Source organism: Ascaphus truei, chromosome 7 (genome assembly GCF_040206685.1).
Source record: "Ascaphus truei isolate aAscTru1 chromosome 7, aAscTru1.hap1, whole genome shotgun sequence".
In the NCBI taxonomy this organism is placed as follows: Eukaryota; Metazoa; Chordata; class Amphibia; order Anura; family Ascaphidae; genus Ascaphus; species Ascaphus truei.
Window position 1 is genome coordinate 64992496 of NC_134489.1, and position 27966 is coordinate 65020461.

Genomic DNA, 27966 nt, shown 5'->3' on the forward strand with positions numbered 1-27966 from the left:
TTAGATACAAAGGGGGTAGAAAGAAGACATCCTTGAGAAGAACGCAAGAGTCTGGATGGTGCATAACGAGAAATTAGGGCTGAGATGTAAGGAGGGGCAGAAAAGTGTAAAGCTTTAAAAGTGAGGAGAAGAATGTAGTGTGAGATACGGGATTTGATCGGACGCCAGGAGAGGGATTTCATGAGTGGAGATGCTGAGACAGATCTAGGAGAGAGTAGCGCGACTCTGGCAGCAGCGTTTAGGATAGATTGTAGGGGAGACAGGTGAGAGGCAGGAAGCCCGGACAGCAGGAGGTTACAGTAATCAAGACGGGAGAGAATGAGGGCCTGAGTCAGAGTTTTAGCAGTCGAGCAACAGAGGAAAGGGCGTATCTTTGTTATATTGCGGAGGAAAAAGCGACAGGTTTTAGAAATTTTTGAATGTGAGGGGCGAATGTGAGAGAGGAGTCGAGAGTGACCCCTAGGCAGCGTGCTTGGGCTACTGGGTGAATGATCGTAGTTCCAACAGTAATGTGGAAGGAGGTAGTAGGGCCAGGTTTGGGAGGAAGTATGAGGAGCTCTGTTTTAGCCATGTTGAGTTTAAGGCGGCGGAGGGCCATCCAGGATGATATAGCAGAGAGACATTCAGAAACTTTGGTTTGTACAGCAGGTGTAAGGTCAATAGAGGAGGAGGTGTTAGCAGAAGAGACACTGAAAGTACGATGGGAGAGGTAGGATGAGATCCAGGATAGAGCTTTGTTCCGAATACCAAGAGTATGGAGAATGTGAAGGAGAAGAGGGTGGTCCACGGTGTCAAATGCTGCAGAGAGGTCGAGTAATATGAGCAGAGTGTAATGACCTCTGTCTTTGGCAGCATGGAGGTCACCAGTTATTTTAGTGAGGGCTGTTTCCGTGGAGTGAGCAGTGTGGAAGCCAGATTGTAGAGGGTCTAGGAGAGAATAGGTGTTGAGAAAATGGAGCAAGCGAGAGAATACAAGACGTTCAAGGAGTTTAGAGGCAAAAGGCAGGAGGGAGACAGGTCGATAGTTAGAAAGACAGGTAGGGTCAAGCTTGCTGTTTTTGAGTAATGGAATAACTGTTGCATGTTTGAAGGAGAGAAAAGAAAGAATTGCCGGCGCCAAATCAGTCCTTTAAATAATAATAAATCCGAATAAAGACCAAACCGTCTTTTGCAAAGTCCCAAAAGTGTCCTTGAGCAAACAGGCAGTGAAGGGGTCAACGAACGGCTCACACCAAATGATAGTGCAATATGTAAAAAAGAGAAGAAAACAAACAGATAATGGTGCAGTACGCCAAAAAAGTTGACATTAAAACATTAAAAACTCACACATGACAAACATAACACACAATGACAGACAGACACTAGCAAGACTATAATCCTAACAAAAAGCTATTTATTAACATTGAAATACTGGGTTCCGGAGGATACAGCACTTAAGTCCAGAGGGGTAAAATTGAAACCCTACTTACAGGACAGTAGATGGTAAAAGCAGTAAAGCTGAAGATCGCTCAGGTGCTCCTCTCTGATGATCACTGGAGCTCCTTTAGGGATTGCCTCGTGTGGGGGATGGATGTTGAGTCGCAAGAAAACCGGAACTTCCTGGTGGATGTGATGTCACACGCTGCGGTGTTACCGAAATCGCTGCTCCTCTTCCTCTCCTTTCCCCCCACAGCCTACACAACTGCTGCCATTGCAATTGATGGATTAACACCGTGTCATTTAATTAGTCAATTAGAACCACCCATGCAGTGTATATAAACGGCTGGTCAGGGCAAGCCACACCCCCTGAAGAAGTGCACGCATGAAACGTCGTTGGGAGATTATTCTGTTTTTAGAGCTGTCTGTTTGGTTGTGGAGGATATTGGCAGCAGTTGTGTAGGCTGTGGGGGGAAAGGAGAGGAGCAGCGATTTCGGTAACACAAAGTAATGCGCTACTGACCCTTATCGGCAGTGAAGAGTGGCATCAATCTCCAGGGAATAGTTGAATAATTACAAAATGGCTTTTTTTTTTTTTTTTTAACGTCCTATTGCAACCTGGGGCACTGAAGAAATTAGGGTTCACAAAGCAAATTCCTACCCGGGGGGTCTGCAGTTTCCAACGTGTATTTAGTACATTCCTTGGGAGTGTCTCATTTCAGCAGATTTGATTTACCATCTCAAGGCAAAATGGATAGAAGGTTTTTCCAGTAGTCCCACAGGAATCATAGTCCTGGTTTCAAAAGGAATATCTATTAGGAAAAATGTATTTGCCACTAAGACGTCCTATCGGTCAGTTCTTTCTCATTTCCGTTCCCCAATATAAAAACATTCTGTACATTTTTTGTAATGATAATGTATTCGGAACAGTGAATCAGAAATAAATGGGAACAACAGCAAATTGGAAATCAATGCAATCTAATAGAATTGGATCATCGTACATTTGTATTATTTTTAATGTGTAGACCAGGGGTGGTTAACTCCAGTCCTCAAGGGCTACCAACAGGTCAGGTTTTAAGGGTGTCCCTGCTTCAGCACAGGTGGCTAAAGCACTGAGCAGTTAACTGAGTCACTGATTTGAGTTTCCTGTGCTGAAGCAGGGATATCCTTAAATCCTGACCTGTTGGTCTCAAAAAAAAACAAAAAAAAACTGCATTTTAGTGGAAAGAAGTTCCAACCAATGTACGACCAATTGCTATTAATTTTATCAATAATTTCTTTACACGTGTAGCCATGCCTGGTTTGGCTACCAGTCTGCCCTCCCTGACATGCAAGCCCTGGTAAGAGCAGGCAATGTCAGGACCAAGCAATCATGGGGTTTCCCCACACAGGCAGCTCCCTTGAGGAGGTGGGGCAAGGCCTGTGTTCTGCCCAATCCTGGGTTCAGACCTTGTACCTTCCTCCCACTGTACTTAAGGGGTTGCACCACCCAAATTTAGCAGTTGTCTCTACCGTTGAGACAGGTGTCATAAAAGATTGCCTGCTCATTGGCATCCCCTATTCCTCTTCCCCTTGAGCGAGTGATTACCATTCCCCTGGCCCTGCTAGAGGGTCAGGGAAGAGTAGGGACTGCTTCAGGGGCCCTTGACCTGGAGTGTATGTCCAGGGTCCATCCGGAGGTTGGAGACCTGCAGTGACTGTATTGGGCAGAAGCCCACGTAATACTGTGTATGCAGAGGAGCAATAACCCGGTTCCAGTCAACTATTACTCCTGTCTGGTGTGCAATCTTTCTGGGGGGAGTGGAGTTTGTTTCTACTGTAGGAGATTGCCTCCGTATATCTGGAGCCTCCAGCAGATGGAGGCGCTGTGTACCCAGAGATAAGCAATGGAAATGTACCTCAGAAGCCTGTCCAGTTCTCTCCAACATCATCAGTGGAGCCTCAGATCTAATGTAAGCCAGCAGGTATGCACCACATGTAATCCATGTAATGCAGAATCTCCCAGAGGGTGGGGGGAAACAGCATTACACATGGTTCCTATAAAGTCTTGGGAAGTTGATTTCTGGAGCTTAGCCCCTTCTGTGCTAGTGGGCCTGCCACCTCTGTGGCCATGGACCCGCAGGCACTGACTGATCAAGTGACCGCTCTTCTGACCGATCACGTGATTCGCTTCCGTGTTCCGGTGGCCCGACCAGAAGTGAAGAGGAAGGGGAGGGTCTGCCCCTAAAAAACGAGCAAAAGGTCATGATGTACAGTGTGAGTCATTAGGGCTCTAGGGGTGGCACTTTATGACGTATGCTGTACATCAATAGGACACTGAAGGGGGTAAAGTAGGGTTTAACTACAGGAAATGTTAACAAATATTACAAATAAACTTGTTTTGTTTGTTATTATTTTGATTTTTTTAAGGAATCGCTGCATTGTTTGGTTCACAACAAATAAGAGAACCAGTAGATGAAATGGCAAAGTTAAAAATATACCCATATGTCTATGGCAGAATGTCAATGAAGTTTAATTTTACACCTCCTCCAAAGTAGTAGATAGTAATCTATTTTAGCAAGTGTCAGCAGCCCCCCCATGTCGCTCCCGCCCCCTCCATGTCAACGTTGCGTGCGCCCCCCTAGTGTCAGCAGCCTTGCGCCCTCCCGTCATACCTGTATTTCTCTCCCTCCCCCTCCCCGTTTCTCACGTGTCACCCCCTCCCACTCAATTACCCCCCTCACTCAATCATGCTCCCTTAATCTCCCCTCACATTTCCCCCTCCTCCCCTGTCCACACGCAATTCCACCCAATACCTATACAATTCCCCCTCTCACTCAACACCCCCCAATAGACACAATACCCCCTCCCGATACAAAACTACCCCTCCAAATATGGACACCACTACACCCCCCCAGATGCAAACAACCCCCCCCCAATACATAATCACCAATACTACCCCTCCCGATACAATTACCACCCCCCTCCCACCCAAATACAATTACCATTTACCTCTTGTTGCTGCTGCCGGGCCCCCGCTCCCGGCTCTCCCCAGCAGTTGCTGCCTCCTCTTCCCACACCGGCCGCTCTCCCCCGCCGGTGCGCACCCAGAAAGCATGCCCAGTTTCATGGGAAGAGGCGGCAGCAGTTGGGAAGAGCCGGGAGGCGGATCCAAGGCACCCAGAGACCCAGCAGCTGGATGCCTAAGTTGGGCCCAGCCTCTGGCCCTCTCCCCCTGTCGGCGGCCCTGGATACCTTTAATGGCTGACGTAAATAAAGAGTGCAAGCTCTCAGGGACAGTCAGATCCCTTCTTTAAGCATGTTACAATAGAAGCGGATATGGCAAGATCTACTTATACAGAGGACTATACATCAATAAAACTTAAAATGCATATGTAATGCAGGATTTAACCAATGGGTTTGTGGTAGACATGGGAACACGGATGGCCACACCGTATGCAAACCTAGATATGGCAAAATTAGAAACAGATTATATTTCTACATGCCACACAAAACCTCATGTGCACTGTATCTTTGTTATGTAGATAGGCTTATTACAGTATTTGAACTGCTAGTTAACAGGACCTGTTAAAATGCCATGAAAAAACAAAAAAAAACACATACCCTTTAATGCGTTCTTTCATCCCTCTCTGCCCAACTTTAAACTCAGGCATTCGACCCACACAAAAATCAATATTCTGGGCATTGCAATCCTCAAAAGGACAACATAATACTTAGAAATGTGTTTAAATCCTAGATATACAACTATTTACAGCCAAGCAATAAGGTATGAGAGGAAAAAGGGTTTCTGCACAAAAAAAAACAAAAAAAAAACTTATTTCACGTAAAAGTGATAAAATATACAGAGGGGTAAAGTAAAATGTAACCCGTTTGATAAATAAATGCGAGGTGCTTCTCCCAAAAACTATTCTGGGGTAAAACAGAGTAGAAAACAAAACAGTGCAGCTCTCCAGAAATATGTGAAGAGAGAGAAAAAAAACACACAAAATAGTGCAACACAGTATGACAAAAATATATATTGAAGGATCAATTAACCAGCATCAAAATGCACTCACACAATCCAAATTCTTTTCAGCATTTGGAACCAATGGTGGAATACAGGGTGAGGGTCTGAATAGACAAGAATCAGAGTAACTCCAGGATGTTTCAGATAAAATGCCAACACAGCATAACAGTTTAATAATACACACACACACACACACACGAGTGTATGAATGCATAACCAAGGCTACAACCACAGGATTACAAACACCCAAATATACAGAGCCACGTACATACCCAGAAAAAGTCTTTTCGACTATACACAAAAAGAAAAACGGTGTCTCGTCTTTAGCTGTCACATACAATCTTCAACTTCAAGCTCTACGCAATATAGTCAACGATTTCAAACTGATGCTCTATAAAGATCACTGGCAGAAGGAAATATTCCCAGAACCTCCCCATCTCTCCGACAAGCAGCCACCCAACCTGAAACCAAATTATTGTGAGAAGTTCACTGTGCTGTGCGCTATGCTATAGTCCACAGCACATTTCCCTGCCAACATAAAAGATGCAAAAAACAAACAAAAATAAATAAAACAATGTACACAAACTACACACAGGATACCACAAAAACATCAAGACTCCAAAGGCCTTATGTGCATGAAATGACCCAAAACAGGATTGCGTGTAGATGAAATAGGAAATCGCCACACTATAAACAAGAAACAAAATGGACGCACCAGTGGAAGAACACTTCTGCAGCACTGGTCATAACATTAGGTTGCGGCCATAATGAACACACGGGCGACAGGCTGAGGCATGGCCATGACGTCATCCTTGTTGGTGGTATGCCCTGGTTGACTCAAACACGGCCGTGACGCCAAAAAAAATTTGTCGGCATGGCTGGACTGGTGCACTTACATGCATTTGTTCGCGCCGTCGCCTGCACTGTGTCCAATGCCTTAGTCACCATATTGAAGAGTAACAGAAAAACATAAGATTATAAATTCATGCAAAAATTTGGTATGCTACATCAGGCTCAAACCGAGATAAGAGACTAACTTTTTGTTTTAGATTCTGCTAATCTGTATTACTCCCATCCACATTCCATAAGGTTTTTTTTTTTTTTATACACTTACTGTATTGCTCAGACACTGATAACTTATGAGAAACTCCCTGCACTATTAATTAGCTCAGGCATTTCACACCTCCACTCCAACTATGACGCCCCTGCATTTCCTGTTTGCCTTGTTGTGCAACACAAACCAAATTTCCTTGAAACAGTTTTACAAATGCATTCAGTTTATTAATGTATTGTGCCCTGTATGTATAAATAAAGCTTACCATATTGGCTTCTATTGCAACATCCCTAAATCAGGGGCCAACCAGTCCTAAAAGCTTGCACTCTTAAAAAACAAATCACTTTTACATTCTTTCCGTCATTTTTTTATTTTTTATTACAAAAGCTTGTCTTAACGTCCACTGCTGATGTAAAGCAGATCGAAAAGTGTTATCAGATGCAATATGTGTGTGTAAAATGAATGTATTGGAACAAAAAACAGAGTTCCGTATCCTGATAGGAATGGATATCACCACTGGAAATAGAGGTTTTTAAACTCCAGCTTTAGTTGAGCTCGGACCAAAGCTCTGAACATGGCTACGTAAAGAAAGGCCTCTTCAACTTTTGTTTTCTGGACTTGCAAATTGCGAGTTAAGTGAGTGCAATGAGAATATTGTATAGAAGATTATCCAAGGATAGCAGCGGAGCACAGCTGAACGACGGGATCAACACCAGCAATGAGAGGGTTAAAATTCTTCTTTATTGAAACATGGTGCAGTGGGGGAGACAGCAAAAAACTCTAACGCGTTTCAGGCTATGCAGCCCTTTTTCATAGAGTGAAATCGCGTCTCCACTACACGCAGCTTTAAAGGGGAAACCCCGCCCACTTTCCCCAGAGATGCCGTGCGGTTTTCGCGCGAGTGCTATTAAGTCTCTGATTGGTCAGAGTAGCCCTCCAACTGGGAGCTAGATCGGAGAGGCGTCTCTGGTAGCTGTGGATACCAGCTAGCCTTCTGCTTGGTCAGAGTTGATCTCCAATCAGATTACTGATTTGGAGATGCATCTTTGGTGGTCAGGGTTACCCGTTCAGCCGCGAGAGTGGGGGAAATGACAGAGGGTATAACATACAATTGTGAGTGACAACAGACATATAAAAATACAAATCAATGACAACGCAATCAATTTCCTCGTATGGATAGACACAGGATATAGAATAACCTAAAGTATATTGTTAATGTACAGTGTCTAGTTATATCAGAAAAATATATAATTCCTTCTAGCCCTTAATTTATTATCAATCAATATATAGGGCAAAGAATTGTTCATGATAATATTTAGTGATGAACAGTATGTTCCTATTTTTGTGCAGAACAATAGATGCTGAATCCATAGAGAATGAATACACAAATGCAAAGAGAAGGCAACAGAAGAAAATGGGAAGATAAATAAATAAATAAATAAATAAACAAGGGGGAAAGGAAAGGGAGGGGGGTTGGGGGGGGGAGGGGGAAGGGGGGGAGGGGGAAGGAGGGGGGAGGGGGAAGGGGGGGGGGGAGGGGGGGAGAGAGGATGGGGGGGGGGAGAATGAAAAACAAGTAAAAATGGAAAATAAAGACATATTGTGCATGAGAAAACAAATCATTATAATAAATCATTATGCTAGAATCCGTATGAGACATGGAATATAAATAAATCAAGTAAGAAAATGTTTTAGTTCCCAGTCCTGGTTCATGCCCCTGGGTGCCATTGTCCCAAGGGCATAAATCCAGAACATCTCTCTACGATTAAGCAAAGCTTCTCGATTGCCTCCCCTGACATGAGTCTGAATGTGTTCAAGGGCACTATATGTGAAAGATCTTAATGTTCCCAGAGGGCAGTGATTAAAGTGGCGTGCGACCGGGTATCTATCATCACGTTTCTTAATACTCCTGATGTGTTCAGTAATTCGGACTTTTAGCGGTCTTATTGTTCGGCCTACATAATTACTCCCACAGGGACAGTTGAGTAGATATATCACAAAGTTGCTGTTACATGTAAGAAATTTCTCAATGCGATAGACCTGATTAGTGTATATGTTCTTAATGGATTTAAGTTCCTTGGCATATCTACATGTGTTGCAGTTCCCACACCTAAAAAATCCTTTTGGTGTTGTGGGGGTGGGTTTCTTAGCAGAGCAGAACAAACTAGGTGATAAATGATTCCCAATGGTCTTGGCCTTTTTAAAGACTATTTTGGGGTTAGATTTAACTAAACTCTCTAGATCTCTATCCAATTTAAGGATAGACCAATGTTTTTGTAAGATACACCTAATCTGCTCTGCCTGCTTAGAATAGGTGGTTATGAAGAGTGGTACCTGAGGGGTTGTATCTCCCTTGATGTTAATTTCTCCTCTTTTCTTTCTAGTATTCTTTTTATTTCTGTTTAGGAGCTCTGTTCTATCCATTTTGAGTGCGTTCTCAAACGCAATCTCTAGGTCTTTCTCTCCATAACCCCGACTCAGAAATCTTTGTCTGAGTTCCTCAGCCTGAAGGAGGAAAGATTGTTCCGTAGAGCAAATCCTCCTTAGTCTGAGGAACTGTCCCTTTGGAATACCCCGAATTAGGGATCTTGGGTGAGCACTGTTGGACCTGAGCAGCGAGTTTCTAGAGTTCGTTTTTCTAAATACATTTGTCTGTATACTCAGATCTGTGTCTATGTATAGGTGTAGATCAAGATAGTCGATCTTAGTTTCATGGTAGTTATGAGAAAATTTCAAATTATAAGTATTTGCTTCCAGATATTCAAAAAAATTTTTTTTCTCATAACTACCATGAAACTAAGATCCTTAAATTGGATAGAGATCTAGAGAGTTTAGTTAAATCTAACCCCAAAATAGTCTTTAAAAAGGCCAAGACCATTGGGAATCATTTATCACCTAGTTTGTTCTGCTCTGCTAAGAAACCCACCCCCACAACACCAAAAGGATTTTTTAGGTGTGGGAACTGCAACACATGTAGATATGCCAAGGAACTTAAATCCATTAAGAACATATACACTAATCAGGTCTATCGCATTGAGAAATTTCTTACATGTAACAGCAACTTTGTGATATATCTACTCAACTGTCCCTGTGGGAGTAATTATGTAGGCCGAACAATAAGACCGCTAAAAGTCCGAATTACTGAACACATCAGGAGTATTAAGAAACGTGATGATAGATACCCGGTCGCACGCCACTTTAATCACTGCCCTCTGGGAACATTAAGATCTTTCACATATAGTGCCCTTGAACACATTCAGACTCATGTCAGGGGAGGCAATCGAGAAGCTTTGCTTAATCGTAGAGAGATGTTCTGGATTTATGCCCTTGGGACAATGGCACCCAGGGGCATGAACCAGGACTGGGAACTAAAACATTTTCTTACTTGATTTATTTATATTCCATGTCTCATACGGATTCTAGCATAATGATTTATTATAATGATTTGTTTTCTCATGCACAATATGTCTTTATTTTCCATTTTTACTTGTTTTTCATTCTCCCCCCTCCCCCCCCCCCCTTTCCTTTCCCCCTTGTTTATTTATTTATCTTCCCATTTTCTTCTGTTGCCTTCTCTTTGCATTTGTGTATTCATTCTCTATGGATTCAGCATCTATTGTTCTGCACAAAAATAGGAACATACTGTTCATCACTAAATATTATCATGAACAATTCTTTGCCCTATATATTGATTGATAATAAATTAAGGGCTAGAAGGAATTATATATTTTTCTGATATAACTAGACACTGTACATTAACAATATACTTTAGGTTATTCTATATCCTGTGTCTATCCATACGAGGAAATTGATTGCGTTGTCATTGATTTGTATTTTTATATGTCTGTTGTCACTCACAATTGTATGTTATACCCTCTGTCATTTCCCCCACTCTCGCGGCTGAACGGGTAACCCTGACCACCAAAGATGCATCTCCAAATCAGTAATCTGATTGGAGATCAACTCTGACCAAGCAGAAGGCTAGCTGGTATCCACAGCTACCAGAGACGCCTCTCCGATCTAGCTCCCAGTTGGAGGGCTATTCTGACCAATCAGAGACTTAATAGCACTCGCGCGAAAACCGCACGGCATCTCTGGGGAAAGTGGGCGGGGTTTCCCCTTTAAAGCTGCGAGTAGTGGAGACGCGATTTCACTCTATGAAAAAGGGCTGCATAGCCTGAAACGCGTTAGAGTTTTTTGCTGTCTCCCCCACTGCACCATGTTTCAATAAAGAAGAATTTTAACCCTCTCATTGCTGGTGTTGATCCCGTCGTTCAGCTGTGCTCCGCTGCTATCCTTGGATAATCTTCTATACACTTACCTACTCAGCGTGATGCACGCACACAATGGATCAAGGTTCCAAAAGAGTTTGATTCTCCCCATTCATGGATTCAGGGGAGTTGCTGACCAGTAACAGTGCCGCAGGTAAGAGAGATTTTTTCTAGTCTGATGAGGTGCTTTTCTAGCATTATACATGTGTCCTCATCAAAGACAGATTAATCTTTTATATCACTCCCTGCTTTATGATGCACTGGGTCCAATACTCTGTATTACTTTATTAACCTTGTCCTAACCTGTTCATCTACATTTTTGAGCAACCATTGCCATTGTACCCCATTTCGCTGAAGCACTGTTTCTAAGGAAACCTTTCCTTTACCTATCACAATGAGAATATTGAACATGTCTTCTGACTAGGGTTGCCAGGTGTCCGGTTTTGAACCAGACAGCCCGGTATTTGGTTACTCTGCCGGTAAAAAATGAGATACAGGAGGGCCCCGGGCATGCGGCGGGTTCCGTTCTAAGGGCCCGCAACAAAGCGAAAATCGCCAGAAAGCGGAATCGGCGATTTTTTCGGTGGGTGCGCATGCACAGACTGGCAATTCGCCCTTCTACGCATGCGCAACCTCGGCAAACCCCCCCATTCTGCACACGCGCGACCTCAGACCGGCCCATTCTGCACACGCGCGACCTCAGACCGGCCCGTTCTGCATGCGCACGACCTCAGACCGGCCCGGTCTGCGCATGCGCAGACATGGCGGTCCCTTCTCAGTACCGCTGGATCGCTGAAAAACGGGGCCTTGCTGTAATAAATAACATGTATGTGTATGCCGGTATTACTTTTCCGGACTTCGTAACCAATTGTGGGATTTCCCCTGAGAAGGGATAGAGCAGGGCTGCTGCGCAGCTTTCTCCATCCCGGCAGCAGCCAATCAGGATGGAGGTGGCAAAGCATGGAGCAGAGAGGGGTGAGCTGTGTGTCATTTGTGTATTTGTTCTGTTTTCACGGGGGGGGGGGGTGTGTGTGTGTGTGTGTGTGTGTGTGTGTGTGTGTGTGGTGGGGTGGAAATGAGAGAGGATGAAGGGGGGGTTGAGAGGATGAAAGGAGGGGGGTCAGAGGATGAAAGGAGGGGGGTCAGAGGATGAAAGGAGGGGGATTAAGGGGGTGAGGGGATTAAGGGGGCGAGAGAGGATGAAGGGAGGGGGAAATGAGAGGATGAAGGGAGGGGGGAATGAGAGGATGAAGGGAGGGGGAAATGAGAGGATGAAGGGAGGGGGAAATGAGAGGATGAAGGGAGGGGGAAATGAGAGGATGAAGGGAGGGGGAAATGAGAGGATGAAGGGAGGGGGAAATGAGAGGATGAAGGGAGGGGGAAATGAGAGGATGAAGGGAGGGGGAAATAAGAGGATGAAGGGAGGGGGAAATAAGAGGATGAAGGGAGGGGGAAATGGGAGGATGAGGTGAGGGGGTGAGAGAGGATGAGGTGAGGGGGTGAGAGAGGATGAGGGGAGGGGAGAGCGAACGAGGGAGTGGGAGGGTGAGGGGATAAGGAGGGTTGCAACAAATTTTGGAATTTGTGGGAGGAGCATTAAGATCAGTATTGTTCGCCATGTACATTATAACTGCAGGTCAGTTATTTATAAATGATCTGACCATTACATCATTTGTTCTAAATGTCACTCCAAGCGTGCACCGATTTGCATCAATTTGCACTATTACATATTCTATTTCCAAAAAAAAAAAAAATCCTCGGAAGGGCTCTCCCTCCCAAGACTCATCCCCAGATTTTTTACAAAACGGAATATAAATTGGTGCAAATTGGTGAATACTTGGAGTGAAATTTAGAAAAAATTACTTAACAGTCAGGTCATTTATAAATAACATTCTTCCTCACCAACGATTCTCGCGCGCGTCGCACCTTTCACCATTGTGTCCAGTATTTTTGGACAAGTCACCTGGTCACCCTACTGCTGACATTTTCCTTTTGTACCCAATGTCCAATTCTTAAGAAGCAGATAAAGTAGCCTTGGACATTGAAGGTACATATGAAAAACGGCTTAGATATGCTCCAGAACTGACATCGTCATGTTATATCCTCCATCCTGGATCACCAGTAAACCTTGAAATTATGGTGGGGGGGAGGGTACAGTGATGACTACTGTGGACTCTTGTAGAATTCCAAACCAGTATGTATTTTGACATGAAACCAGAGCAATGAAATGAAGGATATGAAAAACGTACAGGAATAAGATATCTTTTGATACTATGCAGAGATTGGTCGATGGAAGCACACAACTAGGCATGTGGGTTAGTTGTATCTCTCTATTTGAATAGTACCATCTATCTAGTTAGCGCTTCATAGCAGTAATACATGTGACAAAATAAATATAATGGGATTAAGTGCTATAGACATAAAAATAACATCAGGAAAAGGAGTTCCTACCCTGAAGCGCTCACAGTCCAAGTGGTAACAGAAAGAACTTAAGAGTCAGTGCAAATGCAATGGGTGAGTACTTGAGATACCTAAATGCTTATTTAAAGAGGTATGTTTTAAGATGGGCCTTAAAAAGGTGTAGAGAAGGTGCTTGTTGTATATGGAGGCGGAAGGGCATTCCAGAGGTGTGGGCAGTAGATAAGAACGGTTTTAGGCAGGAGGGGGCTTTAGATACAGCCGTGACATGAAGATATCAAATTCTTCGTGCTCTAGGCGTGTTCCTCATTTGTTTGTGCAGTTTATAAGTCAATAAATCAATCATTTAAATAATGAGAATTTGCTCAACCACGTGGTTAATTTGTGCTGGCATCTGAGGACGTTGCGGGTTTCAGGGGACAGTCGTCCAAAAGAATCTCTTCTAATTGTGACTCAGGCGATTTCTTTTGTTACTTGAAAAACGTTCCAGGCTGCAAACGCGGGACACCAGAGAGTTCTCGGATAACCTTGCTAAGGTCTATGTGGAAAAGCTCTGATCATACTGAAGGCCATGCTACTTCTTTAGGAATGTGCATTCTAGCACTGTTGTCACTGTGCACTTTAGCATGGTTATATTGGTCTCCATATACAATTTGCTGCAGTTTGTCCATGAAGTGTTTGTAGTTGAGACCTTGCCAACCTTCTTTTAATGGGAAACAAAGAGCTCTTATAAAAGATTTAGTGTTACCCTGACACTAAAGAAACATTTTTCTTTAGTTTGAGTTTTGCAAGCTATTCTTCAGGGTAGCTTAAAGGAGCACTCCATGCAATATTCAATATGTGCGTGTTTTTTTTTTTTGTTAAATAAATCCTCTCTGTAGTATTAGAGAATATTTACTACATTTTTTTTCATCTATCTCTTAATGCCATTTTTAATGAGTTTTAATATGAGAATTCTATGATTTCTATAGCAGGTTTTAACAAATTTCCCAGCAGTGCAAGGTTTTTGACACAGTGCTCATTTACATGTCATTACCCAGCATCCCTGGCTCAAGTGGAAGCATTGTATGCCAAGTGATAATGGGGCCCGAGACATGTGAATGTGCTCATAAGTGGTATTTTTATTTGCTGTACAAGTAATGGTCCAAAGATCAAACTGATCGATTCACAAAACCTTTATAGTACTTTACCTTTTAAACATATCTACATTGTAGTAGGATTAAATGTGTGTTTTGATACCTGTATAAAAAGCAAAATTAAGCACACCCTTTCCTTAGTGGTAGATCGTAGTAGCTCTGTAGGCATAAGTAGTATATTAGATACACTTTGGATTCAGTCTATCCAATCCAGTCATATTCCTTCTCGCTGTACTAACAGTGCACCCCCAAGGTGCAAAGAAAACTCAACATGTAACATCGACTCCATCCGTTCCCACTGTTTGCCTTCAACTCACATTTTGAGTATGGACTTGCTGACAATGGCTGATCAGTTAACTCGTTTTTCTTTCTATCTTTGTCTTTATTTTCAGATGCCCCTGTTATATGCTCTTCCACACAGGTTAACAATAATTAGGCCATGTTTCAAAGTATGCAGAAGATGGATAAATACAGCTGGTCAAATAAATATACAAGTACAGTATACAAACTGAAATATAGCAGGTGCCTGCCTACCCGTTTTCTGAACGGTTTTATTTCCCTAAAGCCTTTGCTCTGAAAAGGGCCTGCACGGTTTTACCAAGCAAGTAGTTACTAGCCACTTTTGGGAAAACTGCTATACAGAATTTTAATAAAAGGCCTCAGTTTCATCTGTTACTTCCTACACTCCCATGTGTGTTATTTTTTTTTAAATTTATATAATCACTATTCAATTCTTTAACTGCATTTGTCCCCAAGTCTAATTTTTTAAAGCCAATTTCATTAACTGAAAAACCTGTATGTAGCTTTTTACAGATTGGCTTCTATTAAAGTTTGAATATCTACCCATTAGGGTTGCCAGGTGGATTCTCCAAAAATACTGGACAATGTTAAAGGTGCGACACCCTCGAGAGACACACCCCTCTCATATCTTTCCGTTCCCTGCTGTTTCCTCCTCTCCTTGACCCCACCCCAAAGGCTCATGATGCCTCTTTGGATTAGCTGCTGCTGTGTAATGAAGCCAAGCAGGATGGAGGAAGCTGCCCTGCCCCCTAGCAACAGCCCTGCTCTGGGAAATCCCGCGGACCCCCAAACCGGTCAGGTCACCATGTCCAGAGAGGTAATACACATACATGTTCAGTATTACCTCATTTTTTACTTGCCAGTGTCCAAATACAGGACAGTCAGGTTCAATACTGGACACCTGGCAACCCTACTACCAATCTAGTGGAGTATGTAACATCTGATATTTATATCCATTAAACCAGGAAGACAAATCCATAAAAGTCATCTTAACATTTTGTTCTTTCTATCCACAAATGTGTTTTGTCAACACTGAAAAGTAAATACATTTTCCTGCATATATTGCCATGCGATTTTCTCCTTTGGATGCAGGGCAGACTCGTAAAACAAACACACTGGTTATGTCAGTTCCTTTATAGGCAGCCACTAACCTTATCTGTGATGGTAATGGCTACCAATACTTAATATATGAAGGCCTTTAAACCGGTTACCCAGGAGAACACACATTACATTTAATATTACTCTAAAGTCAGAATATTTTAGTATGTTCTTTTTTCAGGTATTATTACCGACCATTTTATACTGTACATAAACATATGCCGTTATTTTGGCATTTCTATATTCACAAATATTCTTGATTCAGCTCAGAGAAATTCAGAAATGGCAAGTTCAGTCAATCATTTTACTCACTCGTCATGGCAATCCAGTATGTCTTTTCCAAATATTTAGAGCGTGAAATTATTTATGCATGTTTAGTCTGTGCTTGAAATGCACTCAGAAGCCTGAAGCCATTTTTGTGGCCTACCATCAATTCAAGCAAATAATAAAAGCATTCTGCTATGATATAAAGAAAACAGTACTTCTAAGGAATGACATACAATAGTTCATGTTTATAATGCTGTATATCAGCAGCAACAGTAAAATATTTCTTACTTATCCTCCCTGCTTAGCACAGGGCTCCCTAGTGCACATTCTTAAATTGTTTGTTATACTGTAGGTGTCTCACCATATTACTTTGATTTTATAAGTAGTACCAGATATGGATTCCCTATACTCAATGTTTACTCATGTTTGCGCTTCCTTTCACAGTTATGTGTGGACCAGCTCTTTAATGGCAAAACCACCAGAGCACAACACTTATATAGAGGTTTACGGGGCAGATATCAATGAATACAATGATGTATCAAGTTTGGTACATCTGGTGCCCCAGAATTCACCACTTTTGCCTTGATACCGAGTCGATACTGTTCATCTCACAAGTGTGATTTGACCGGGTTTGGTCTGATTTTTGGTAATCTGCCACGAATAAACTTTGAGATGGAGAAATGTGAGAACCACGCGTATGAGTTTGTGACGAGCAATTTTTATTTTGCCGTGTTCCAAAAAACAAAAACATGGTATTATAAAAACTGGAACAGTAGACAATATTTCTTGGACAACCATTTGCTAAAATAATCTACATCTTTTACATTTTGTTTAGATCTTAAATCTGAAAAAAAAAAAAAAAAATCTTGTTGTGCAGAATAGCGATTTTATTTATCTTGGACCTGAAAATCAAAATAGCACAAACTTTGGTACACATTCATCGACACAAATACTCAGAGAAATTAGTCACATGCACACCTACTGAGCCAAGTAGGGTTACTATGTCCTAGCAATGCACCTATATTTCAACCTATTCCACAAATAATCATATATATTTTTAACCTGCACATTAAAAAGGCAAATAAACATTAGCTATGTTCTTGTCAAACAGATAACAAGGCCCTTTTAATATGAGAACATAACACAATCCTCAAACTGAATATAGAAATACATTCTTACAAAGTACAAAAACATTAATTAAGATATATTAAAGATTCTCAAAAATAAAGTATTTTGTCCTCATCAGCCAGTCATTGCATATAAAGATGTGACGGGGGGGGGGGGGGGAAGAGAAGTGCACTAAACTGTTTTTGATCATTCTGATATAGGGCAAATTCAATATGAGAGGCACATTTCAAACACCTCAAATGTACATTTGATTTTGCAGATTTACAAGCAATGGTTTTGTATTTTGATACTGAATCTATTTATAGGAACATTTAGTGAATTAACTAGAATAAAAAACAAATTATAACGGTCATTCCAAAATCACCAAAACCAATACCGATTTCATAAGAGATTGAGAATGCATGAGATCAAAATTATGTTCCATCACTAACCCTGTAATTAATTTACTTTTAATAATTAATTTTAGCAGAGCTAAAGCAGGACAGTATGAATTAGTAGTGAAGGAGATCTGCTAGAGTGTGACTCCTCCAGAGGTATTCAGCAGAACTAGGGAAAGAGCGTAAAATGCATGTTTGGGTATTTAGCCAGGGTTGTTTGTGGGAGAGCAGGGAGTATCGGCATACATCCGACGCATGCATATGTAACCATGCTGTAAAATGGTTGCAGTCATCTCTCTTGCTGACAATAAGGCCTGGTAAGTTATGGGCATGCCAGCAGTAATTATGGAGGTTTGCCCTCACACCCTGGTGAGGTGCCCTATGTATGGATGGGAGTGGTCACGTGCTTTGCATCCATGATTGGTGATGTCAGAGTTGTGCCAGCCCCCAGAGGATACATAAGGCACAGCACTGTTAAAAAGTTAGTGGTTAGAGGAGTAGAGTTCAGTAGGTTGGTGGTAGAAGGAACAAGTCTGAGTGCAGACTTGGAAGAATACCGCTTATGACACTGTGACCAGGGACCTGGCACAGGGACTGTCTCCCTACGAGGAGATAGGTGATCCCCAATTAAGGAGAGGCTACCTTTCAAAGGGAAGTGCGGTGAACATGAGCGGCTGAGTACAACTACTGTGAAGGGCAGCTGGCTCGCCGCAAGCAATAAAGATGATCTTGTTAATTCATACCCTCATACCCTCATACCCTGGTTAGACCACAGGGGCCAATGTGAGATTGGGTGGGTCAGGCTAGCCCAGAAAATCCGTTACACATACATACATACATACATACATACATACATACATACATGTCAAATGAAGAGGCAAGGGCAGAGTTCCAACTTGTGACAAGGCTGCTTGGGTCAGTGAAGGGTAGTGGTGAAATTTAGTTTTTGAGCTGGATTCCAGAGACTGAAAGTCCTTTCACGGAACAGAAGTAACATAAGTCAATACCCACATGCACGTGCCTTCCAGAAACAAACTCTATTCCATTATGAAGATGCCTGTGTCTCCCAAAAAGGTTGGCTAATGTTACATGGCTGATAATCAACTACATACTGAATTGCAGTACATTTTTAAGCCTGAGAATGTGGGTCAAGTACAGTGGCTAAGGTGTTGGTTCTGAACACACAAACGTATGGATTTAAATATAGCCTACGTAATTAATGCCAATTTCTTGCAACTTTGGGCAAGTCACTACTGTGGCTAAACACTAGACAATTGTTAAGAAACTGTGCAGGTTAGGAACTTTTTGTGGTATGTTCACATAGTTCCATATATCAATAGAATTACAAAAGACTAAAATTATTATTATTCCATCCACACTTCACCATATCAATATACTTTACATCTGTTGTAGGCCGTGTGTATAAATTGTATATCTTACCTTTAGTGTCAAACACAATAGATTGGCACCCGGGATTTTTCCAGCCACATTTGACCACTTCTCCACCTTGGATAATGTCTTCTTGGGAGGTGTTTGCTTTAGGAGCCCCAATCAATAAAAATGACCTGTAACAAAAGTAAATGAGATGTATAAAACAAAAAGAGAAACAGTCAACAGGGAAAGAGAGTAAAAACAAAACCCATAATAGGAATGCTGATAAAATAAAACCTGAAACTACAGAGAAGGGTAACAATGTCAGGGTTTACCAATTTGGTAATAGTTTAAAGCAGTGGTTCAACCTTTTTTGAGCAGGGGTCCCCATGGAGGATTTTTAAAAATCCCATGGTACCCCTGCTTTTCAGACTTCACATATCCTCTTCTCACTTACACTGAACACACATACCCTCCTTTTCACAAGTACACACCCATCCAACCTCCTCTTAAACACTCCACATTCACCTTCACACATTATACTCCCTCTTTTACTCACACACTCCACAATTAGCCCCTTTCTCACACAGCACACGCGCTCTCACTCAAAAACACCAAATCTCTCCCTGTCCTGGAACCTCGCTGTCTATTTTCCCAGTTCTGAGGCAGTCATCACGCCTCCGTGTTATGTTGTTACAAATAGAAGGCCGCGTCCATGGTTATCGCGACTGCGGAGCCAGGGTCTGTGTGCTGGCTTCTCTGCTCTCCTGTCAGCCCAAATGTGAGCTAAGGCTGCGTCCCCTCTAGCGCTGAACGCGGGCACAAACACACACCGGCGCTTATGTAAACAAAACAAATCTAACTTTCCAGCACACTCAATGCCCCCCTCCCCCGCGTGTAAATGACAGGACAACCGGCGCTCATGCTTGGAGCGCTCTCCAAGCATGCGCACGCTCAGCGCCATCTGGGACTCAGCCTAAGGAATCTCACTCCTGTTTCTCACATCAGGCTTTTTACAGAGCTCTCATTAGTCCAGGTGGAGACCAGTTAATTGAGTGGATGCAATTAACTCTGCTGGATTCTCAGAGCTCTGAGGCTACTTTAAACAGGGATAAGTCACTGTTACAGTGTATTTTCCCATTAAACGGATCAACATCATATACTCCTGTTAATTATTTGACAACCCTATCATTGTGCTATTAGCCGACAGTCTCTCCCTACTACACTTATCCTCCCACTGTCACTTCCCACACAACCTTTTATTCCTTCCCACGACCTTCCGTCCCTGCCTCCATTATGCTATCCTGATTAGTTTGAAAATATATAGTCTATGTGCATGTCACTTTAATGCCTTTAATCTGTTCAATTGTGTTAATACAGCAAACAAGGAGTTAACATTCAGCAAAAAAATACTTATTGTTCTATGTCTCCTGCGAGGTCATCTGGGTTATCCTGGTCTTTGCATTAGTGGGCCAATAAAACAATATGTTTATATAGTAGGGACAGATGTAAGAGAGAGGTTGCTTGACCTGGCCATAAGTACATCAGGGACCCGCTTCTCAGCGATCCGTGGATATGGCGGCACCGGGAAGGGGGCCGCCATCTTTGATCCTCAGTCGCGCATGCGCAGAACGGGCGGTTGCGCCCGGCGCGCATACCGTTGTCTGTGCGCGCATACAGTACGGTACTGCCGCTTTACGGCGATTTTCACTATACGGCGGGCCCCTGGATCGGAACCCGCCGTATACCTGGGGCCCTGCTGTATCTTCAAAGGGTGATATAAATTCATAAAATCGCCCTGGCTATCAGAAGAGGTATCAGAGGGGGCACTCTCCATTTCCTTACAGATTTAAAAATGTATGATATATAAAATCTGATATAATTCACAAGGATAGAAAAAAAAAAAAGATAAACTTGTGGCGAGCAAAATTAGATGTATGCAAGATTACCATCTGTGTTGCATGTGTCAGATATTTGTTTCCCTCTCAAAATGTTAAATTGGCCCTACCAAGATAGATGTCCAGACGTGCATTAAAGTCGTATGAATGCAATAGTGAGTGTAGCATTACTCTAGGAGTTATAGGTAGAGGGTTACAGGGTATTTTATTCTCTCAAATTCATTTGAGTAAAATCATCCTTAAATGTCACAAAATATTGATGAGTGGGTGATAAGAGACACCTACAAAAAAGGTTGGCCTGTCCTGGTCCCACGGCAAATTTTAGAGCATAGAAACCATGCATTTGGATATCAAAAATACACAGGAATTCTCATATTTCAAACTCAAAGACCCCTTTGGAGGTAACTGTTATTGATTGTTGGCAACGTATAGGTTCTCCATTTTATAATTTTATGAAACAGTCTGTATTTATGTATTGTATGTCTTTGTAACAATTTTTCTGTAAACGAGCACTGTATACCTTTTGTATATTAAATAAAAAAATTAAAAAGTACGTTCTTTGGGCTATAATTGTACTTTTCTCATAAAAAAAAAAAGAAAGAAATTAACTGCATTTTGACATATTGGGTTTGTGTGTTACAGCTTTTTTTCTAGTAAACAGAAAACAAGGGATTCTTAAGGGTAAGACCCCAAATTATTCTTGGTGGTGATGGCAGCATAATTGATGTGTAGTGTGACTGTTTTGGGGGAGATCTTGCAAATTGTTAGTGCCCTGCGGGGAGGTAAATCAGTTGGATGGTTTAACCCCTTTCACATACACAAGTCACATGCACAGAGGTGGGGCGTTCGTGACAGTGCACGTTAAATAATGTGTAATATAAAATATTGGTGAAAATTAAAGTCCACAATTATTAAAAACGTGTTCATTTTCTCCATTGATAATGTATAATGTTTGAAAAAAACTAACAAGGTTATTAGTCTTTCATTGATCAATGATGAGGCCAAGATGAGGTGAAGTAAATCAATGTAGTTAAACTGTAAAAACAAAAAAAAATTATATATATTCTCAGACTCCTTCCATGGCCGTACACTAGGTTTATGCCACTCCATGCGTGGTAGGACCACCTTTGCCAAAAGCGTTTAAAAGAGCTCCTCCCACCTGCCATCCCCACTCATATGTTTTGGCCACGATTTTCCTCAAACTATTACATCATACAGCACAATACTGTCCTCAAAATAACGGACAGGAAAAATTGTGTACAGTCATGGTAGGGACTCGGTCGGAGAGAGAGAAACAGTACGGCATGTATACCTTTCTCCATCGTCATTCCCATGACAGTACACATTATGGGGATGTGCCAAAGCATTACCAAGTTAAAAAGGTGGGGAGAGCCAGGAATGATGGCTTCCAAACCTAGCCTCCTCTGAGGCCGAAACATCCAACTTATAATGCCTAATGAACGTATTATGTGAAGACCATTTAGCAGCCTTGATTAGGTCTTCTGATAAGAGCCTTATTGGCCCATAAAGTAGCTATATGGCCCTAGTAAAACGGGCCTGAAACATTAATGGACAACCTAGACTATGCTTCTAAACCTCCTGGATATATATCTTGATCCATCTAGCGATGGAAGAGATAGAAGCAGGGCAGCCTCTTCTGTTCTCAGAGAACAGTACAACTGGTTGGAATGCATATAAATCTGTGATTTAAACAATGTAATGTAATGAGAAGGTTCTAAATCACATCCAAGCAATGCAAATGCTCTTTTACCCCCTGGGATTTGGGCAGAATGAAGGGACAACTATATTCACATGGAACAACTTGGTTCACATGGAAGTCCGAGAGTACATTAGGGCAGAACGGCGTACAGGTTGCATAACTATTTTATCCGGGTGAACCCTAAAATAAAGTGCTTCACAAGATCAGTAAATGCATAGAAAGAGGTTTAGAATTGGCACTCCCACAAATACACGCAGGTGATTAGTGGTAAGAAATGTGTATCAAATTGATTTCAATCACATCTAGTGCAAAAAAAAAAAAATGGTGTTCGTGATTCTGAACACTATTTTGAGAACATATAGTGTAAAGGAATATCTAATGAAAAAGTGTCCCTGTGCAGGATATAGATCAGAGTAAAAAAATTAGGTGGCTAACTTATTACTCAAACCCTCCGTTTGAACGCTGTGCAAAAGTTCCCTCTGTTTAATTGTACTCTCTCCAAATCCAGAGGGAGCATAAGGCCTTGATTATACCAGCGAACGGCAGTGCGATCTGCTGACGCCACTCAGTGGCAGTGTGAGGGTGACATCTTGAAGATACAGGGGAGACAGGAGAGAATAGAAGCAGAGGAGACGAAGGCATGAGGGACGCGTGGCTGTAAGTGGTTCTCCCTCATTGGCTGAACTATTTACGTGATGCAGTGCCTTTTAATGTTGGCCATTATGCCTTAATAAAGTGATCTTTTATTATCGAAGACCAGCCTCGTCATCCAGTACTTGCAGTGCCAAATTTTTCCTCCACTGCAACTTTCCTGTTTCTATTTTGGAGCACGCTTTGGGACGGCACACAGTTTATACCCACAATCCTTGGGCTTGGTGGATTTTGGCCGACGGAGTGGGCTACAGTGTGGATCGTCATCAGCAGTCCTCGTGGTTAGCGTGGTGTGGCAGCAGGATACCGGCTTAGGCGAGTCGCTGACAGATGACGTCATAGCGGTGCCACCATTCTCTGTGAGATTACGCTGGAAGAAGAAGTCCTCAGCGCTACCGGAGTCTCCTAAGTGACCGGACATCCTTCACCATCGGATCATCCAGGTCATCTATCTCAAGCTAAGTGTCCCCCCCTCGTTGCCATTCCTCTCCCATTGCCATACTCACACATGAGGACACCTCTGTTATACAGTGTATTAGGACAGGCACAGAATATATTTTCACAGTGCTTGGGCCAGACACGGAGAGGTTCATCAGGCTTTATACCATTAGGGGACACGTTTTGGATCTCAGCCATATGATAGATGGACATTTACATCCACCGTGTCCACTTCCACCTATTATTTATTTTGCCGTCCCACTACTACAATATATATGTGGTCCAACTAATTTCACCACATCCACTATACAGTAACTGATTGGAGCATACTTAGGGGAGCTCTTCTCCCCATCTTTCTATATTTGTGATAAGCTTAGCTGCATCAGCTTTGCTATTTTCAGAACAAAGCTTCCAATTTAAAATTATGCATTTTCGGTGCAGGAGTAGTGTTAAAATTCAAAATACTTTTTTCAGCAGCTGCGGGTTCTATCCTTAGTCTACACAGCACATGTTCTGTTTTCCAACATTTGGTACATCTGTAATGATTCATCTGTGTTATTTCATATCTTCAGTCAGCATTGAAAACATTCTTACAGTACATACAATGCTACCTAGTATGGCCAAATGCTCTATTGTAACCTACTGTGTAACTGCTTTAATACAACCTGATTTCATAAGCAAATATTAGTTTACAAATCTGTTAACAGGGAATGGCAGACCAATTTGTAGGGGAGTACATTTCACTTGAGTTTTAGTGATTGTAAATGTTTCACTGACTGGAGTTCATTTACTTAGAGTGCGAGTATATACTCTAACCGGAACGTAAAATAGGAGGGAAAAAGTAGAATAGCATTGCAGAAAAGTCCCCAGCCTCTTATTGCAATTAAGCATTTTCATAATTAGATGTCTGTCCGGTTTGGAAATACATGCCTGAAAGTTTAAAGTGAAATGCACAATAAGAGAACATTTATGCTAATTTTGTTTCAGCTTAAAACGAACAAAGGAAAGGATGCAGAAGTCAAAGTTGCAGTGTCCAAAGGAGAAATAAATGCATGGTATGCTCTGATATAAAACAAGAAACAAAGAAGAAGTCCAGAGCAACATCCAATGTGACAAAAATACACAGTGAAATACACACACACATACATATATATACACACATACATACATATACATATCTCTTTAAAAAGGGGTAATTTAGTTAATCCTTTGGCCAAAGCGTATAAGCCTGTGAGCCACTTTCAACGCATGACCATAATATCGCAGGTCCTAACACTAACTGATTAAAATCCTTATTTACCTCTTTAATTAGAGAAAGGATGATCCTGGCATTGAACCTGTCGCAACCAGCTGCATGAAAAGAAAACCTGCCTACTTGGGCAGTGGGGAGGGGCGAGCTTAAACCCTGGGTGGGAGGAGCCCCTAACCTCCAAAACAGCCGAGACCAGCTGGACAAAGTTAACAAACACACAGATACGCAGCAAGGGGGGGAGGGGTTTCTGAGAGCTTGCTGGGTATCTGTGTGTATGCTCTGATATCACACTGTTCAAGAGTCCCTGCAGAACCGTTTTTACATCAATAAACCATAAAAAATACATATGTGATAGATATAAAGTGCTTCATGTTAAAGCAATCAATGCTATGTATTTGCCATGTGCTCTTCCCTCCGGGGGAGATAGAGTGTGGACCATACCTCTGCTAGGGAGGTGAGGGAAGAGCTAGGATGGCTGCGGGTGCCCTTGGCCTGTAGTGGCAGTCCAGGGACCATCTTCAGTGAGGGCTGAGCAACTGTATCTGGCAGAAGACTGCTGTGTAACTGCAGAGTATAGTAATAAACCCCTTCCTGTTTTGCAATATACCTCCTGTCTGGTGCGTGACTTTACTGGGAGAGGGGTAATAAGTTCTACCGTGGAAGATAACCTTCAGTTCCTGGAGTCCACTGCAGATGGAGGCGCTGCACTGCTAAGTAAATATGTGGGGTATGAACCCCAGAAGCCTGTTCCTGTGTCCCCACTACCATCGGCAGATGACTCAGCCCTCCTGTTGCCAGCAGGTATATGCACCATACCCCACATGCCCCTATCTGCGATTGGGTGGGGGAAACACAGAAACAAAACAAAATCTTCCAAAAATAACACTTTATTAAATAAAAGTTCCTAATAGTAAATCAGATATTTTTTACACTTAATCAGATAAATTTACACTTTTTTGCAATGCAATATGGCACAACAGTACTAAAAACAGGGGTTAAATGAAGAGGCTAAGCAGTTTTAGAAAGGATTTATGAGCCTAAATAGGTTTAGTAGTGTTGCAATTTTTGGCCCAATTATCCGACGGGGAAAGTGCAATTATAAACATCCCAGAATAAACAACTTTTGTTAGGATCTTGTTAGCGCATGTAACGGAGGAATCAATTATCTAAAAAAATTTCAGATGTACAGACGTAGCCAGCTTTATTTTCCCTATCGAAAATGCACAATATTGAGTTATTATGCAGATTACAGAGCTTGCATAGGGTGCAATTTCAGTAAAACACCACAGAATATCCCACCCTAACACCAGCTGGAGCAATAACCATTTCTATATGTGCAGTTTGTGATATCTTTTTTTTATTTCAAACATTTTTATTGTTTTCTGACAGGGGTACATTCACATCACATGGTTGTTTATAGACATTAAACTTAATTAACATATACATTTAAAAGTGAACAACCCGAAGCATCTCAAAGTTGATTGATCAAGAAGAGTCGATCTGCTCCTAGTATATTGTAACCTCCTATGCATTTAGATTCTATTTCTATTATGTAGATCCCCGTCCGGGAGAATTAACAGTTATAGGAGGATCTTAGATCAAACCCCTTATATTAGTACTGTAAAGGATAGACAGAGAGAAAGAGGGGGAAAAGAGAGAAAAACAGAAGAAGAGGGGAGAGACGGGATAGGAACGGGGAAACCATATCTCATTTTTAATCTCTTTAATTATAAGGCCACTGTGCCCAAACTTTCTCATATTGTACTATATTCTGTTTCAGGAGCGCCGATAGGTATTCCATAAGCTTGACCTCGCTTACCTTGCGAAGGACCATTTGCTTCGAAGGGGGTTTAATCTTTTTCCAATTAGCTGCTATTGAGCAGCGAGCCGCAGTCAGGATGAACGAAGCCAATTTTTTAAGAGGGACAGAGATATCTTCGATGGGTTTCGCGAGTAGGCATATCAGCGGGTCCATCCGGATCTCAACTCCTACCGTCTCCTCAACCAATGAGCATATCATATTCCAGAAAGTCTGGATCTTTGGGCATGTCCACCATATATGCACCATATCTCCTCTCTGGCCGCACCCCCTCCAACAGAGGTCAGACAGGCCAGGGAAGATTCGGCTCAGCCTACTCGGGATTAAGTACCATTGATATAGAATTTTATATATATTTTCCTTAGTAGTAGTGCAAATAGAAGTTTTGGCTGCTGCTTCCCAAATATCCTCCCATTCATCTCTGTCTATATCAAGATTGAGGTCTTCAGCCCATTTCATCATATAATTGTGGTTGACGGGACTCCTGGACCGTGCTAGCCCCGCGTAAATCTCTGAGATCAGACCCTTCCGGTATGTGCCTACCATACACATCTTTTCAAAAGACGTTGGACCTTCAAATTTGGATGTTTGGGAAATTGTTAGGAGAAAGTGTCTGATCTGAAGATAACCATAAAGTGGGAGTTTCAAGGGGAGGCATTTCTCCTGTAAATCAAGTAACGGAATAATAGTCCCTTTGTCTATTAGATCTCTTGCTGATTTCATATTAGCCAAACTAAATGCTTTAAGGTTCCCTGGGACACAACCCGGAGGGAATTCTGGGTTACCAAAAATGGGAGTGAGTATGGAGGGTGAAGACGTCAGTTTATATTTTTTTCTTGTTTTTGTCCAAATTTTCCACGTGCATCTCATTGCTCCCAGGCCTGTTCTGTCTGATATTATCTTCTCTCCCCCTCCGGACCAAAGTATTGCCCCGAGTGAGAGGGGAGCGACACAGGAGGACTCAATTTCCAACCAGCCACAAGACACTGGATCGTTGTTCCAAACTATCGCTTGTTTTAGGTGGGTCGCTTGATAATAATTAATTATATCTGGTACTCCCAGACCTCCACACTCCCGTGGTGCCAACATTACCGATCTAGCCACCCGCGGCTTTTTGTCCTTCCAGATGAATTGGAAAATACTATTTTGAATGCTTTTGAGGTCTGCCAGCGGAACACAGACCGGGAGGGTCTGGAAGACGTATAGTAGCCTGGGAAGGATGTTCATCTTAACAGATGTCACTCTTCCGAGCCATGAAATGTGGTACTTGTTCCAGCACTGGAGGTTTTTTTTAATATCTGTAAATAAGGGGGGGAAATTATATTTATATAAGGTAGCATAAGAAT

At 42.2% G+C, this 27966-nt stretch overlaps 1 protein-coding gene across 1 annotated transcript in view; it reads right to left on the minus strand.

Annotated features, from left to right (window-relative positions):
• The window catches only part of ITGAV (integrin subunit alpha V), a 113310-nt gene that overhangs the window by 73629 nt on the left and 11715 nt on the right, over positions 1-27966 (minus strand). The window contains exon 2 of the mRNA XM_075608871.1: positions 18912-19036. Within this exon, the coding sequence (XP_075464986.1) occupies positions 18912-19036 (125 nt within the window). The remainder of the gene's footprint in view (positions 1-18911; positions 19037-27966) is intronic.